At 37.5% G+C, this 15,321-nt stretch overlaps 1 protein-coding gene across 1 annotated transcript; it reads left to right on the top strand.

Annotated features, from left to right (window-relative positions):
* Positions 1 to 1,501: 1,501 nt before the first annotated feature.
* On the top strand, positions 1,502 to 14,488 carry LOC118924925 (C-type lectin domain family 12 member A-like). The gene is made up of 7 exons (XM_057491538.1): positions 1,502 to 1,904; positions 2,457 to 2,576; positions 8,756 to 8,854; positions 9,141 to 9,329; positions 10,208 to 10,362; positions 11,676 to 11,782; positions 13,863 to 14,488. The coding sequence occupies exons 2-7, from the start codon at positions 2,486 to 2,488 to the stop codon at positions 14,014 to 14,016; spliced, it is 795 nt and encodes a 264-aa protein (XP_057347521.1). The 5' UTR covers positions 1,502 to 1,904; positions 2,457 to 2,485; the 3' UTR covers positions 14,017 to 14,488.
* Positions 14,489 to 15,321: the final 833 nt, after the last annotated feature.

Genomic DNA, 15,321 nt, shown 5'->3' with positions numbered 1-15,321 from the left:
CAAGGTCCCTGCCTTGAGGGACTGGCTTGGGCCTCTAGCACCAGAGGTCACATGTCAATCAATTAATTAGTCCCCAGTGAATGTGCAGTGTGTCCTGGCTCTGGTGGACACAGGAGCTGAATGCTACCTGATTTATTGCCACTCTGAGTGTTTTCCTTGGACCCCCACTGTCATAGATGGATGTAGGGGTGGGGCTGTCAGAGTGGGACAAGCCCAAATCCCATTGGGAATAGAACATCTAGTACTGTGTGTGATGCTATGCTTACCTCTGATTCTCTTACAGATAAATGTGGCATTATTGCAAGAGTTTTGGGTCTAGTAGGCCACTGAAGAGTGTTTATCCCACCCTTGGCACAAATTCTAAGGCCCTTATGCCATTTGGTATGAAAGAGCATTAGGTGGGGCTGGGATGAAATGTGTGCATTTACCTTTGCCTTTGCAAAGTGGGCAATTAAGGCCATGGAGGCCTTGAGTGAGCTAGACCTATCAGGCCCTGTGAGCTGGATGTCCCTGTGACTGGAGCCTCTGACAGTGGCTTGCAGACCATTTGTTGCTGGCATCCCCAGGGACTGATGAAGCAGAAGCCTTGGTCCGGGTGAACTGGCTGGCAGGACAGCCTGTCTTGGGGCAGAAGAGAGTGTGAGCTATAGCCCATCAGTGGGGACTGCTTTTGACCTGTAGAAAAGTCAGCAGAACCCTGGCAGAAGTGCACGACTGAGTCCCACAGCAGCTTGGAGACTACCTGGCCTTGGACATTTTGACACACGAACCAGTGATGGCTGGCCCTTCTGGCACCTTGGGGGCAAGGCTTGGAAGCTGGCCTCCTGTGTGTTCCTGTAGTAATAGAAGAGTGGTACACAAAGATTACAGTAGGTACCCATGACAGCCAGCAGAAGGTAAGGGTATCTTAGCAGGGAGTTTTGTTTTATCATTATGGCCAATGTACGCACCTCCAGTAGCCCTACATATTGATCCATCAGTAACTCCCACAGGGAGAGGGGTGAAGGTCTTGCCCACTAGACCAGGACCCCATTCCTGCCATTGTCCTATCACAGGCCCACTCTCTTGCATGTATCCTATCTGATGGACAAAATTTGCCTGTGTTGGTGTCATTAGAAAATGTGTCTTATCACCCTGAAGGTTAATCTCTTCTACAGTCTTTGTGGATTGGGTCCACCCCGTAGCTACAGCTGCTGCCTGCTGAGCATGCCCGGAGCTCCCTGCCTGCTCGGCTGCTGGCCTCCAATGGAAAGTGTGCGCTGTGGCCTCAATCTGAGTAGGGCCGTGAATGCAGCTGGATCCTCAGGCTTGAGGATTGTCATGGTTTTGTTGCTATCTTTATACTGTGGAATGTGGTTGCAGTGCTCTGGCTTTCTTGTACAAAGGCCATCACAGAACATCGTGGGTATGTAGATAGTGAGGCGAGAATCCTAGAAGAATGGAGTGGAGGGAACATTTAACCATCCGACCAGGATTCCCACCTGGCCTTAATAGGTATCCTGTATGCACATCTATGGGATGTTTTAATGGGGTCAGAGCGGCTGGTCAGTCACGGGATTGCCGGTCCAGGGTAGGGGTTGTAAGGAAACACCCATTCTCTCCTCCCTTCCATTCCTGGTACATAATTGGTCAGGTGCCCGCCAGTCACCAGGTCCCCACCCACTGAGTTCCTCTGGGCGTGAGGAGGAGAGAGAGCTTGTGAGCCAGCAGCTTGTGAGCTGTGCGCGAGGGCGTCTCGGCTGGTGCAAGCGAGGACATCCTGGGCCGTGAGAATAAGCCTCTTTGATTCTCCACTGCTTTCGCTTGCTTTTCTTTGGTCTCATCAAATTCATAGGGAATTTGCCCCAGGTGGGGAGCCCCTCCTTCTGGAGCTGCATCTGGCCAGCTCTAAACCAAAGAACTGGGTATGAAGTTTCAGTCATTCAAATATTTTCATCAAGTAAGACGACATTGTATAAAGGACTTTTTAATTTATTTGTTACCCCCCGACAATTCATTGTATACTCTTCCTTCCATAAGTGATTAACTGATTAAATAGCCTTCCGTAATGTAACCAAGGACCAATATCGCACAGACAGTGAGTGTTTGAGGAATATATCTTCTCTGTTGTTCCTCTGCTTGGAAGTTTTTCTCCAAACAATTCTGTTCTACCTGTATCATGTGGTGCTAAAGATTTGTCCCCCCTTGAGTGATTTTAATAATACCCCAGACAGTTACAGAGAAAGAGAACTAGGGGGAGAGAAGAGGAAGACAGATGTGACTCTTGCAATATCTGTCTCTTCTTGCCTGGTCTGTGGCTAGTTGTAGACATGTGTATGATTGGCACAGTGGTTATGAAAACAGAAGCTGAAGCTTACGGATTTCATTTTTGGGTTAAAAGCAGAAGTTTAAAATCCAACTCCTGTTCAGCCAACAAATCTTCTGGCTCACCTTTATCTTTCCTTCTTCTTTTACAGTTTGTTGAGCTTTCTTTTCATAGCCATCAATGTCTGAAGCAGTTACTTATGCAGATCTAAACTTCCAGGACTCCAATAAGACAGAAAATATCCAGAAGTTTGACAAAGGTGAGATAAGAGGTAAGATTTTGCGCCGTGGATGTGTCGTACAGTGGCAGAAGTGCAGTGTAGCAAGCAAGTGAAAGTGTGGACATGTAAGGGAAGAGGCCCTGCTCCTTAGGTATCAGTGGATTGACAAAAACCCTTTAATTTGATATTTTAATGAAATCTCCCATTTTTCCAAAGCTACTAAAAGTCTCCAAGAAAAATTTTTAAGGCACCAACCAGCATGTTGAAGAGTCAACCTTTCACAAATTTTCTATGTTTTTAAATGTCACACTAAAAATAATTAGGCTAGGATAATATTTTCATACAACTTCTTTTTAAACATTTTTTTCCCCCGTGAAATGAAGCCATGGAACAAGGAGCATATTTTATCCCTGAAAATCATGGTTTTGCATGTTCTTTTGTACAGGGAAATGCTAGTCACAAATATAATAAATGCTAAGGATGGATCTCATTTGCCCTCCATGTGACATGCACTAGCCTATTTTCTTTATGAGGTAGAAATTGGCATCTCCATTTTGCAAGAGAAAAACATTGGCCTTGATGAGTACATGGTTTGCTTGGGTGTCCTGTAAACATCTGTGTATTGGAAAAGACCTTCTACTTTATTAACCTGCCAGAATTATGTTGAAGAGGGTTTGGATGTGCATAACACGTTTAAGCAAATCATTGGATCTTTTAGGTCTCTGTTTTGTTACCTTTAAAATGGAGACAACGATACCTGTTTAATTATGATCTTGCAGCGTAAATTTCTACCATTTTGAAGAAGGTTAACATGTTTAATTATTTAATGAGGCTCAAATTAAAGATAGATTAAATAAGATGATAAAAAATGCACCAATAAAGTGTTTTTCACTGGTCAGGATTACACTAATCATTTATTTATTTACTTGTTTCTTGATTTAACTTAGTGTGTATATCTTTAATGTTTAAAATTGACCACACTTTTCAGTTCTGGATAACATGAATGAAAATAAGAGGATCTCAAGAAGAATGACAATGGTAAATAAATCTGAGATTATATCTTGTAAAGGGCTATGACAAGGAATTAAAGTTCTTTTACTTTGAACAGTTGCTCCAATTTGACTGTTACCGTCAAATCAAATTTTGTTCATAGGAGGATGCTAGGCAATCCCTTGTAGCAAGAGATGACTAAGTAGAAGATTAAGAATTTAAAACTAAAAAGTAAAAGGATTTCATTTTAACATTATGCTATAACAAGGGATAAAAAGTACAATAATAGCATTCAGATCCTGTAATATTTTAATTGAACATGTTACTATACTGTTAGATATATTATTCACTAGACATCTTATTCATTCAGCTACATTAAATCAGACATCAGTTCTCTTTAACTTGCTTTTAGGTCTATTATTTATTCTCTGACTGATTAGATGAAAGTTCAGGGAATATTATGGCTGAATGGAAATATAGCTGTTTTCCATAAATCTTCAATTAACTCAATCCCCTAGGTATGAAATATATTTTGGACTAAATTCTCTCATCTTAAATGTGGCATTTAAGAAGTGCCTTCTTCATTTGAACAGTTGAGAACTTAGTACTTTGAAAATTTATTTTAAAGTTATCCTGCAGTGGTATGATGGGATTATTATATTAAGAATCTGACTCATTATTTAAAAAAGGAAATAAATAATGTTTATTTGGAGGCTATAAAATACTCACATACATACACAAATCACAATCCCTGTAGGTTGAGCCTAGATATTGTACCAAAAAAAAAAAAGCTAATTTAGCTTTTTTGTGTGTATGTCTGAGAGAGACAGAGACAGAGATAAAAAGAGAGACAGAGAGACCTTCAAAGGATTTCATTTCATTTTCTACCAAGTCAAGCATGTATTATCCTAAAATTTCTCTTACTTCTTTTGGAGATCTTTCCCAGCTTACTAATATATAGAAGAGGTTAAGTTAAATAAAAGGACATATCAAGGTCTAAAGGAAGGGGAAAAAATGGTAAAGAAATATCAGAAGATATAACATTCAAAAATACATTATACCTGGAAGTTTTGTGTTTTTCCATTCATATTTAAAGTATGATACAAGTGGACTGCTCAAGTTGACTTCCAGCTTACACTCAATAAAGCATACCCTCACTTCATCCTAGTCATAATCCCTGATTTCTCTTATTATATACAGCTCTTATCTCCAAGCACCTGGCCCTTTGGATGTAATTTGCCCCAGCAAAACCACACTTGAAATCAGTGTGTTTAAGTTAAAAATAACAAACGGTAGCAGTGGAGAACACAGAAGTTGGTAGAAACAGTGAAATTAAGAGAGGGGAGTAGTAGAAGAATTCTCATATATTATTTAAGGATTTTTTCCCTGCAAAACACAAAACTCTTTGAAATGCTAACTTTGCTATGAACAGAATTTTTATTGTTAGATCTTGTGTCCATTTACCATCAGCACTGTAAATTTTAGAAAGGGTAACAGCTCAATTCTGCGGGGTTTTCCTTTACCACAGACTTCTTTTTAAGAAAGATGGGCTTAAGGACTTTACAGTATTTTCTTTCTTATTTTCCTTGTTTGTATTTCTCCTTTTTTAATGGTGTAAAAAAATAAAAAGAGTGTGAGAGTACCATGAATTAAATATACCAACAACTTCCCATAGGAATGCCATTACCCCTTCTCATCTCCTGTGCCTACTTACTCTAAATTTCCAATTCAGGAACTCTTTGACTGTATTGAAATCTTGAATCCATGTCTTATTCACTTTCTCAATTTCTTCTAGTTTTCTCATTATCCAGCTTAAAGTCTATATTATGTAATATAAGCTTTGTTTTATATATATATATCTTGGCCACCCCTATTCAATGTACTGTTTTTTCCTTAAAAAATTCCTATTCTGGTTAAACTTAAATATCCACCCACTCTGTGCCCCACCTGAACAGCTGGACATGACTGGTGAAAAACATACAAACTTTGAAGCCCAGTTTATGCTCACCTGACAAGCTTTCCTTCTATCTCTTCCTACACTGTTTCTTTCTACTACCCAAACTTCCATCCTACCAAATCCTCATTCATACTCTGCTTTGCTTCTAGATAGTATTTACAAAGTATTTATTACTCTTACCTCCTTATTCTGCTATGAATTTCAGTCCATGTGTCCTTCTCTCCTGTAACACCAACATGCTATGTCACACCTATTTTAACAAAACACAATCCCTGCTTGACCACGTAAATCTCTCCCTGATTTCGTCCATTTCTTGTTTCTTTCCACAGCCCATATGTTGGAAGCATTACCTTTGGTCACAGACTCCCAGTTCTCCACCTCACGTTCTCTTCTCAGCTGACTCTGTTAGGTGTCCCCCTCATGGATCCAAGGAGACTGTCCTTGTCAAGGTCACCAGTGACCTCCCTGTTTCATCCCAATAGTTACATCTCTGTTCCTTTATTTCTTGACTTCCCTGCAGCCCTCACAAAATTCAAGTCTCTCTTCTCTAAACACTTTCATGGACACATCCTCAGGGTTTCTGCTGCCACAGTGGCCGCTCCCTCTGTCTTCCTGTTTGACTCTTTCCTCTGGATCAAACTCTGTATTATGGAGCACTCCAGGACTCTGGGTCCCCTGCTCTTGTGTCACTGAATAGACTTCACTAAGTTGCCTCATTTAGTCATTTGGATTCAAATGCCATGACTCCCAGTATCTCCTTATGACCTTTCCCTAAATCTCCAGACTAGAAAATACATGTGCCGGTTTCATATTTCCATATGGAGTTCTAATGTCATTTCAAAAAAATGGCAGAAAGAGAAATACCTATTTTTACTCTAAAACTGTTCCCAGTCTTCAATCATGCACATCTCATTATACAAAATAAATCATACTTAAGTACAATCACAAAGTGCTCGCTATACGCCAGCACCATTCTACTTGCATTATAGATTTTTAATTACTTTGTGGCTTTCTTTGTTAACCAACACACAAGGTAAGACACGATTAAATAACATGTCCAAGATCCCACATTCTGTGATAAGCAGTAAACCAGAATTCAGGTCCAGGAACACTAGCCATAGAGAATGTGCTGTGCTTTTTTTTAAATCAGTATGCCAGCCTACCTATGAATGTGTATGTCTTATTTTCTACTAACTTAATCAAGTCAAAAATCTTTCACAAACATTTCATAAATGTGTACTATAGATTCTAACCTCAAAATGTATTCTTGATCTGTCCATGGGTTATCACATTCTCTAATACCAGTAAATCAAGCTACTGTTCTCTCTCACATGGCATACTGCAACAGGCTTCTTGACATTCATCTGCTCCTAACACCGAGCCCTGCAATTCATTCCCCATACACAGTAACAGTGACCTTTCTAAAAAATCAACTCAATTATTTTTCCCTTCTGATTAAATCCGTTTAGGGTTTTTGAAGTAGATGTTCTTGCTGCCTGTAATATTCTTCTCACTGATTTTACATGCTGATTCCCATTGCCATAAGATCTGAACTACCTCCTTTTCTAATATAACTGTTTCTAATCTGTGCATAGCGTAACACATGTTGAGATCTTTCTCTCTCTCTCTCTCACTCTCACTTCCTCCCTCTCCCTCTGTGTATATATAAACATATATATATATATATGTTTATGTTAATGTATATTCATACATTTCTCACACAATTAAAATTTATCTTATGTGACAGCAGGAATATATGTCTTGTTCACTTCTATATTGTTAGCACCTAGAATAGTGTCCAGCATGAAGACAGTATTCATAGATGACTTGTGAGTAATTGGATAATAAATGAGAAAGTCATTCTTAAGAAAGAGAGCACTTGAAGCTATTTATACTTCTAACCTTAGGTCAGATCTTGACTGTGTACTTTCATATTAAATATCCAAAGTTGAAAAAGTTATTTCACATTTTATGTTCAATTCTGTATTTCATAATATTGTATCACCAACAGTGAGGTAGATGTAGGACAAAGATGAGAAGTATAGTAAGTGTGGGGAAAATGGACCTTTCTGACCAAGATTCCTGCCTGGCCTATAGGCATCCTGTTTGCACATCTGTGGGATGTTTTACTGGGAGCAAAGTGGCTGACAAGTCACAGGATTGCCATCCAGGGTAGGGATGGAGAGAAAACACCCATTTTCTCCTCCCCTCCATTCCTGGTATGTAATTGGTCAGGTGCCCACTGGTCACCAGGGATGCACCCACAGAATTCCTCCTGGTGTGTGAGGGGGCAGAGTAGTGAGGCTGGAGAGGGAGCTTGGGAGCTGGGAGCTGGGAGCTGGGAGCCCTGTGAGAGGGGCTCCTGACTCGTGCCAGCAAGAAGAGGCGGAGCCATGAGAATAAGTACTTCACTTCCAGACTTCTTGCCCTTGCCTGGATTCTGTTTCAGCAAATTCACGGGGAACTTGCTCTGGGTGGGGAATCCCCTCTCCCGGAGTTAGAGTAAGACTGTTACTTCAGGTAGCCCTGAATTACATTCTCCTGAAATACCTAGTATCTGTCTACACAAATGATAATGCAAATCATGTAGTGATTTAATTATAATTAATTTATAATATAAAGTTCAGAAATTCCTGTTTTGTTTTTTAAAGAGGGAAATGATCTGTTTCAGGCTTTACCATTCAGCGAAAAAGACACATTCAACAAAAGTCAATTGCTAAAAACATGAACAAATTCTAAGGAGGAAATAATGTAGATCTGGCCTAAAATATGGCTGACAGGAGGACTCCCAGAAACATTACAAAGAGGCAACCTATCACTTATGTCCCACAGCCACACTCTCATGATTTTCTGGGTAAAACATAGATAGCTGAAATTATTTTCTTTGACACCTCAGAATTGTCCGCTCTAGGAAGGATTATGTAAATTGACCTATCTGTGAGCTGCCAGCTACTCTGTATCCCAGATTGGTATAGATGAGGTATGTTGTATTCAGATTGGTTGGTGTCCTTACCTTCTCTTTTTAAAAAAATATATATATATATTTGCTTCTTTGTTTCTTGAATCAGCCTCTCCTGTGAGACCCAGTTTGTGTGTAAAACAGTGGCCAGAATTTTTTGACTTATTCTTTAAAAAGGTATTTTAGAATGTCCTTGAGTTTCCAGCAAAACGCATTCCTTTCCTGGGAACATGTTAGGAGAGAAATAAAGGCAAATGAATGAATGAAAGCTTTAAGTGAAGATGTATGCGACATCCAGGACTCTGCTGATTCTGCTTCCTGCAGCGCCTCCTGCTCCTCCCCATGCCTGGCGTCACAGGGCCTTGGCTCTGACAGCTCTATGCCTCCTGCTGCTGATCGGACTGGGAGTCTTAGGAAGCATATGTATGTATTACCCCTGTTTTGATTGAAAAGGAAAACACCTAGAATTGCATGAGTTTTACAAGAAAGTTTACTCCTTGAATTGAGGCTTTGGAACGATTATTGGTGACACACTCACAAAGGGGACTTATAACTAGGTACTTACTACCTGGTAATTAGTCTCTTTCTCTCACTCCTGTGAAGTGACTTCTTCCCTAGACCATTATTATTCTTAATTCTAGGTCAGCAAAAAGGAGGTGACAGTTGTCTTAAGGGATTAAAATTTTCTATCATCTCTCTCTTTTTGGAGTTTATGTAACTTTGAATATAGAAATGGGAAGATTGAATGAACTCCAGAATTTCACAGAAGAACTTCAGAGAAATGTTTCTTTACAACTGGAGCATAACATGGACAGTTCCAAGAAGATCAGGGACCTCTCTGTCACTCTGCAAAAAATAGCCACCAAATTATGTCATGAGCTATATAGCAAAGAACCAGGTAACCCTATTCCTCTTCTGAGTTATTTATTAGACCATGAACTAAGCCTACGAGTCACCTGATAATCATTTCATCAATAGCTAGCAACCTTTCCCTAGGAAGCCATTATTTGAGGAAGGAATTAAATGTGGTTGATAGGGATATTTCATTGATATTTCTGTGTTGTTAGAAGAAAACAGAATAACTATAGGCCCTCAGATTATCAGGGGATGACAGTTACTTAATAAACATTAGACAGTGTAAGTTTTTCTAATCTGAGATTTACTAGTTATTTTGGTCACTGAGGTCAGTAGAAGATAGTGAGGAAAGGATGGGTAACCTCTTTATAGGTGACTGAATAGGTGACCTCACTCTTTTTCAGTCAATGTTTGATGAGAGTCAATAGAGAAGAAATAATGTTAGGTCCTATCCTTGGAATTGGGAGGAATTGGTCTTTTTAATATCTCTAATAGTTTCTGTAGCTCAAAGTACTAAAACATGTTCTTCGTGCTGTTGAAATGTCAGAGAGCTAGAACTGCTGGATTGGAGAGGGTAGGGCTGATGTAGGTTTGTGGGTCTGGTTCTCATCACACAATGTTTCTTGTAATTGGCTTTGTAGTAATAAAAAACAAAGACAAAGGGAGAGAAATAAATCAATTAATCATGATTCAGGGCTCCTGAGGCAGGAAAGTACGCTGGAATCCAAGTGTTTAATTTGAAATGTGTTATGTAAGTTACATTTTGGACATATTGTGGTGGTATATATGGAACACAGGATTCATTTTCTTCACTTCTGTTCTATAAAGAAGACAAGTAAATTTGGTTACTTTAACAATGGGAACAATAAGAATACTGAAGCTAATCAATGCAAACCAAATGAAACAACCTTCTTCTTCCAGAGCACAAATGTAAGCCTTGCCCCAAAGAGTGGCTGTGGCTTGAGGACAGCTGTTATCTATTTTTACCTAAGGATTCTAAAACCTGGCAAGAGAGTAACAGGATATGTTCTGCTGAAAATGCCAGCCTGTTGAAGATTAAAAGTGAAAGTGTGTTGGTAAGGCCCCACGGATCTCTGCCTGTCAGGAAGATAGTCCCTTTTCCCATCATGTAATAGAGAGGAGTGAGACATATCGGGGAGGATTTGTGTGAATCCATATGTGATTCTGTCTCATTTTATTTGCTTTATGAGGTGACTGAGATATAGTGCATTCATCTCAGGGTGTCACTGCCAAGGTGAATCATGTACAGCCCTACCTTAAGACCTTAGCATCAGTGGAATCTCAGAGGCTAGGCAGATGGGTAGATACGGGGCACCCAGAATCTTTAGGTCTGTGAGCATTTCCAAATTGGATGTTTAGGATCTACTCTCCAAATACGATTTTTGAGCATTTATCTAAAAACAGATCTGGAAATTATTCCTGATGGTTACCAATTTCATAAAATCTACATAGAAGGAGATTCCACCATTTTGTATTTTTTTTGTATTTTTTTTTAATTAAAAGAAAAAGTCAATATATACTAAAATAAGAAGATAGTTTGGATAAAATATGTATTTGAAGAAAGTGGAATTAAGAGGCAAGGCCAAGCAGATATATTGCACTAAGTCCTTGGGTCCCAGGAAAAGTGAGTTCCCTGGAAGATTTATTCATGTATTTATGTATTTATTTATTTTCTTTTTCCTAATATATAAATAGTATCTCCATATTTTGCTTAATACTCAGCATTTCTGGTCTCTCAGATAGTAATTACATATTTACTTTTAAGGAAAAATTTCATTTTCCCAAAAGTCTCAGCTCCCTTAAGAATCTTTGACCCCTTTTATAGAAGAGGGGGAATCAGTCCATAGTCTCTTCTTCATCTGGTCATTTTCAAATGATCTATGCATAGTTTTTTACTCAAAAAAATTTCTGGAATATGAGGAAAAACTGTTAAGCTGGCTATAAAGTTCTACATTGGTTCTTAATTTTGTTCTATAGCCACTCCATCTGATTTTGCTACATTTTTCTCGTACTTTTTCTGCTTCTGTTCACTTGTGTTTATAGCGATGAGCTACCTCTCTTGGCCCCGGGCTGAATGGTCACTGCTCGATATGTGGATCCTAAAGTTTGTGGCCTTCGTGGACCCTGAGTCAAGGTGTTGCATGGATCGGTAGATCTTCTCCATGTACAACAGTAACTAATGTGTAAACATTAGAGGAAATCTTACAGTAGAGAGCACCGTGTCTCAGTTTCTTTTAATGGCATTTAAAAGTAGTGGTATTATGTCAAAAGTGTTACCTTAAAATACTAATTTGTAAGAAACTATATTGTGAGGTAATGTACAGAACTGGGAGACAATTATTTAAACAAACTATCTTTATTTCTGTAGGAATTCATAAAATCCCAGGAACTAAGTAGCTATTGGCTGGGATTATCTCCCAGTAAATATAAAAAAGACTACCACGCTTTGGATGATATAATTGTCTCCTCTGACTGGTAAGTCTTTATTCTTGTTGAATTTTTATGGTTGGTTTGAGTAAAGGTGTTCTCCTCAGGAGCATTGTAGGTTACCATTAAAACTAGCTTCATTTAAAGTTGAGTCCTTACAGAGCTCTTTTTCAGCAGCCTTCTTTAATGTATTTAATAAAGGAAAAAGTTATGTCTTCTCATTAACTTGGCAAGTCATTAATGAACTTATAGTAGCCAAATAAGGGAGAATTTCTGTGAATAATAAAAGTTTAGAAGACAACATATTCACAGGGCTCTATCCATGTAGGTAAAATCATGTGCTGGGATTCAACTTCCCTTAGTTACTTAACCATTAATTGTATCTGCAGATAAACAATTCTATAAATAAAAGGAATGTAACATGATAAATGCTACAGTTAGAATACAGAGAATAATCAAAAATAAGTTTTAACTTTGAAATTTGTGTTACTGACATTTGAAATGGCCACTTTTGCATGACAAATCTAGAGATAGACTAGAAGAGCATTTCCAGTACAGAGAATAAAATGAAGATGGACATAGTATATTGCATATATGGCATATGCATATATATATGACATAATACATAAATATATGGTATAAATGAAGAAATGTGATTAGAAATATACCATGACAAATGAATTCCCATGTTGCATTCATTCTGCTTGTAATGGGGAAAAAAAGAACAAGGCTTACATAAAAATAATGCAAAAATTCTATTTGTGTCCCATAATCCCTTAAATTTGGGGTGCAGAGATTAGGCTAAAGAAAGAAACCAGAGCCTCAACCTGCTGGATACTATTGCAAGCCCATGAATTTAAGTACACTCATTGGCTGAGGACATGTCAAGTGGGACTGAACTCGGGACAACTGGGCTGGGTGCTGACACCCACTGAATTCTGCATACTCAGCATGTGGGGTCACACAGTAGATAGAAGCTTTCGTTTTGTTCTGTTTGTCCTTACAGATAGAAATAGTAGGTTCTACAGATAGAAATACGGCTCAGAAAGACGTCTCTCTCTCTGGCCATTTGCAATGATAGGCAAGAATGGGGTGAGATATGCACAGATAGAGGAGGGAAGGATGTATATTTGAAAGCTTTCCTTCGGAGTGAGGGACTAGAGGGAAAAGGTAGGGTGGTAAGGAAAGACTATAGGTGCAATCTTGTTTTGAAAAAAAGAATTTGAAGTTATTGAAATTAAATTTGAGGTAATTTATAAGGGCATGGAAACAGATATTTCAAATTATCAATAAGTAATATTGAAATAAAAGTATATAATAATATGTATTATGTGATCTATGTAATATATGTAATCACATATATAATATATATGCATATATACATGATTTCCTCTTATTTTTTATTCTTAGTGTTATTTTGGGGTTTGTTTCTTGAAAGGAACTGTGATTGATGACATCTGTGTTATGTCACCTCAACTAGGAAACTTCACTTTTGAAAGTTTAATTGATTGACTTATTTGTTCATTAATGATCTGTATTTATCAATCCAAGTATTGATGCTATATTTTTTCCCAAAGATAATATTTTCAATTCACAACTTTGTCTTTAATGCGTGGCCCTGATGAGTAATCTTGTATTAGGGGCTGTTGATAATTATTCAGAACTTCAGAGTCAAATCTCTAAAAAATGGCTTGAGATGACCCTGAGTTTATGGTGCCACACATTATGTGAATTCCTGGTTTGGGTGGTATGAAAAACATTTGAGGAAGAAAGTGTCAAAGATTTACTACTCAGCCAGTTAGACTAGAGAATGTAATGGAATTGCATTATTCTAGTCATACTAGGGTTGGGGAAGGGGAGTGCCTACACCACTGGAAGTAAAGGATGGCAGATATTTCAGTTGTGAGGAAATGAAAAACACAGAGAGAAATAAGGCAGTGTTTTACATTGCATTTGTGTTGATAAAAATGAGTAACTTGGTCACTCTTGATATTCCGAATAATAATAAGAATTTATTTTAGACAATGCAGACCCTAGAAGCAATAATATGTTGAAAAAGCAATTTTTGTTCATGAATGTGTTGCACTTGTTTGACTCACCAAGTGTAGTTCTTTGTTTTCTTTTTCAGGTTTGTAAGAAACACAAATGACTTAAATGGTAAGATGTACTGTGGATATATATATTATGAGGCTGTTTATTACGCTGAGTGCACTAACAAAAACAGAATTATATGTGAGAAGTTGGCTGACTCAGTGCAGATTGACAGCACGCTACACTACTGAGTGAAGCACCAGATGGAAGAAAAGTGTAATTAGCACAATTACTTTGATTCAGCTGTTGTCCTAACAATTAAAGGCAACTTTAGAGAGCATACATCTTGTGGACCACACAAATGGAATAAAGGCGCTGTGAGACTAAGTTTCTGCCTACAATTTACATTTTCAAACTTTCTTCTTTCTCCTCATTTGCTGAGTGAAAGGAACCTAAAGCCATACCTTATCATCCAGATACAGGCCCAATTGGATGCTCTGGAAGAACATACAGAAGAAATTACTCAAAATTAAAGAGATATGAAGAGCATGGTAGACTCAGACAATGAAGCCAAGTGATCTAATATGTAAATAATAAGAGTCCATAAAGAGGAAAAAGAACAGATGTGAACAAGGAAATAATTATAGGATTAATTAGATACACTCTAGTACTGAGAAATAGGGAGAAAAATAATTGCCATTCACCCACCCTGAATTCAGAAAAGGTAATTCATCCATTCTAGCAAAATAAAAAATCATTATACACCCCATCTGAGAAAAATACACAAGGAAATTTCCAGATACACAAGAAATTAATTGTCCCTCAAAATAAGGGGAAATTTAGAGGCAAGCAAAAGTAATAGCTGGTGATGAAATGACTACAATAAAAATGATAGTAATAGAAATGTTAAATCATTTTTGCAATAAGGTAGATTTATTGAGAGAAATCTATAATATAGTCTATAAGAAATTTTACTAAACACATTAAAATCTAAGGATATGGAGAGATTTGGTGAAGGAAAAAGTATTACAAAAATCCAGATTGGAGAGTGAGATTGGCAATTTTATAATAATATTATATTATTGTAACTCACACAGTGAATAATTAGAGCACTTTGGTGGAAGTATTAGGGTTAGTGTCTTATTTCATAATAGATGATTAATTCTGTGTCTAAGAGCTAGTAATTAGAACAAGAAGAAAGGCATACAAGTAAATCTTAAATTACTAGAGGAAGAACACCAAATAAATATTAAGTCTGAATTAAACCAAGAAAAGGTATGTTAATTAATGACCAAATACATAATTCATGAATTAAATCTGAAAGCCATAGATCTATGTGCATCAAATAATATGAGGTATATATATAAAGATAAATTATTAGAGATTCAAGGAGAATTTTATTTGAAATAAATCCTCAGAGATTTTAAAACACTACTTTTGTTATTATAGAAGAGCTAGCAAAAATCTGATCAGTATGCAATATATGATCCAATGCTTAAATTAATACAATTATTTAATACATATAAATATACATATTTTATATGGCTGAATTCTTA

This window comes from Manis pentadactyla, chromosome 14, assembly GCF_030020395.1.
Source record: "Manis pentadactyla isolate mManPen7 chromosome 14, mManPen7.hap1, whole genome shotgun sequence".
Classification (NCBI taxonomy): Eukaryota; Metazoa; Chordata; class Mammalia; order Pholidota; family Manidae; genus Manis; species Manis pentadactyla.
The sequence above is the reverse complement of the archived record's forward strand: the minus strand, read 5'-3'. Positions and strand labels throughout refer to the sequence as shown.

Coding starts and splice junctions, on each gene's coding strand:
- LOC118924925 (XM_057491538.1), top strand. CDS start 2,486: ATGTCTGAAGCAGTTACTTATGCAGATCTAAACTTCCAGGACTCCAAT. Junction 8,855..9,140: donor GGGAGTCTTAGGAAGCATAT/GTATGTATTACC, acceptor CTCTTTTTGGAG/TTTATGTAACTTTGAATATA. Junction 10,363..11,675: donor TTAAAAGTGAAAGTGTGTTG/GTAAGGCCCCAC, acceptor TTATTTCTGTAG/GAATTCATAAAATCCCAGGA.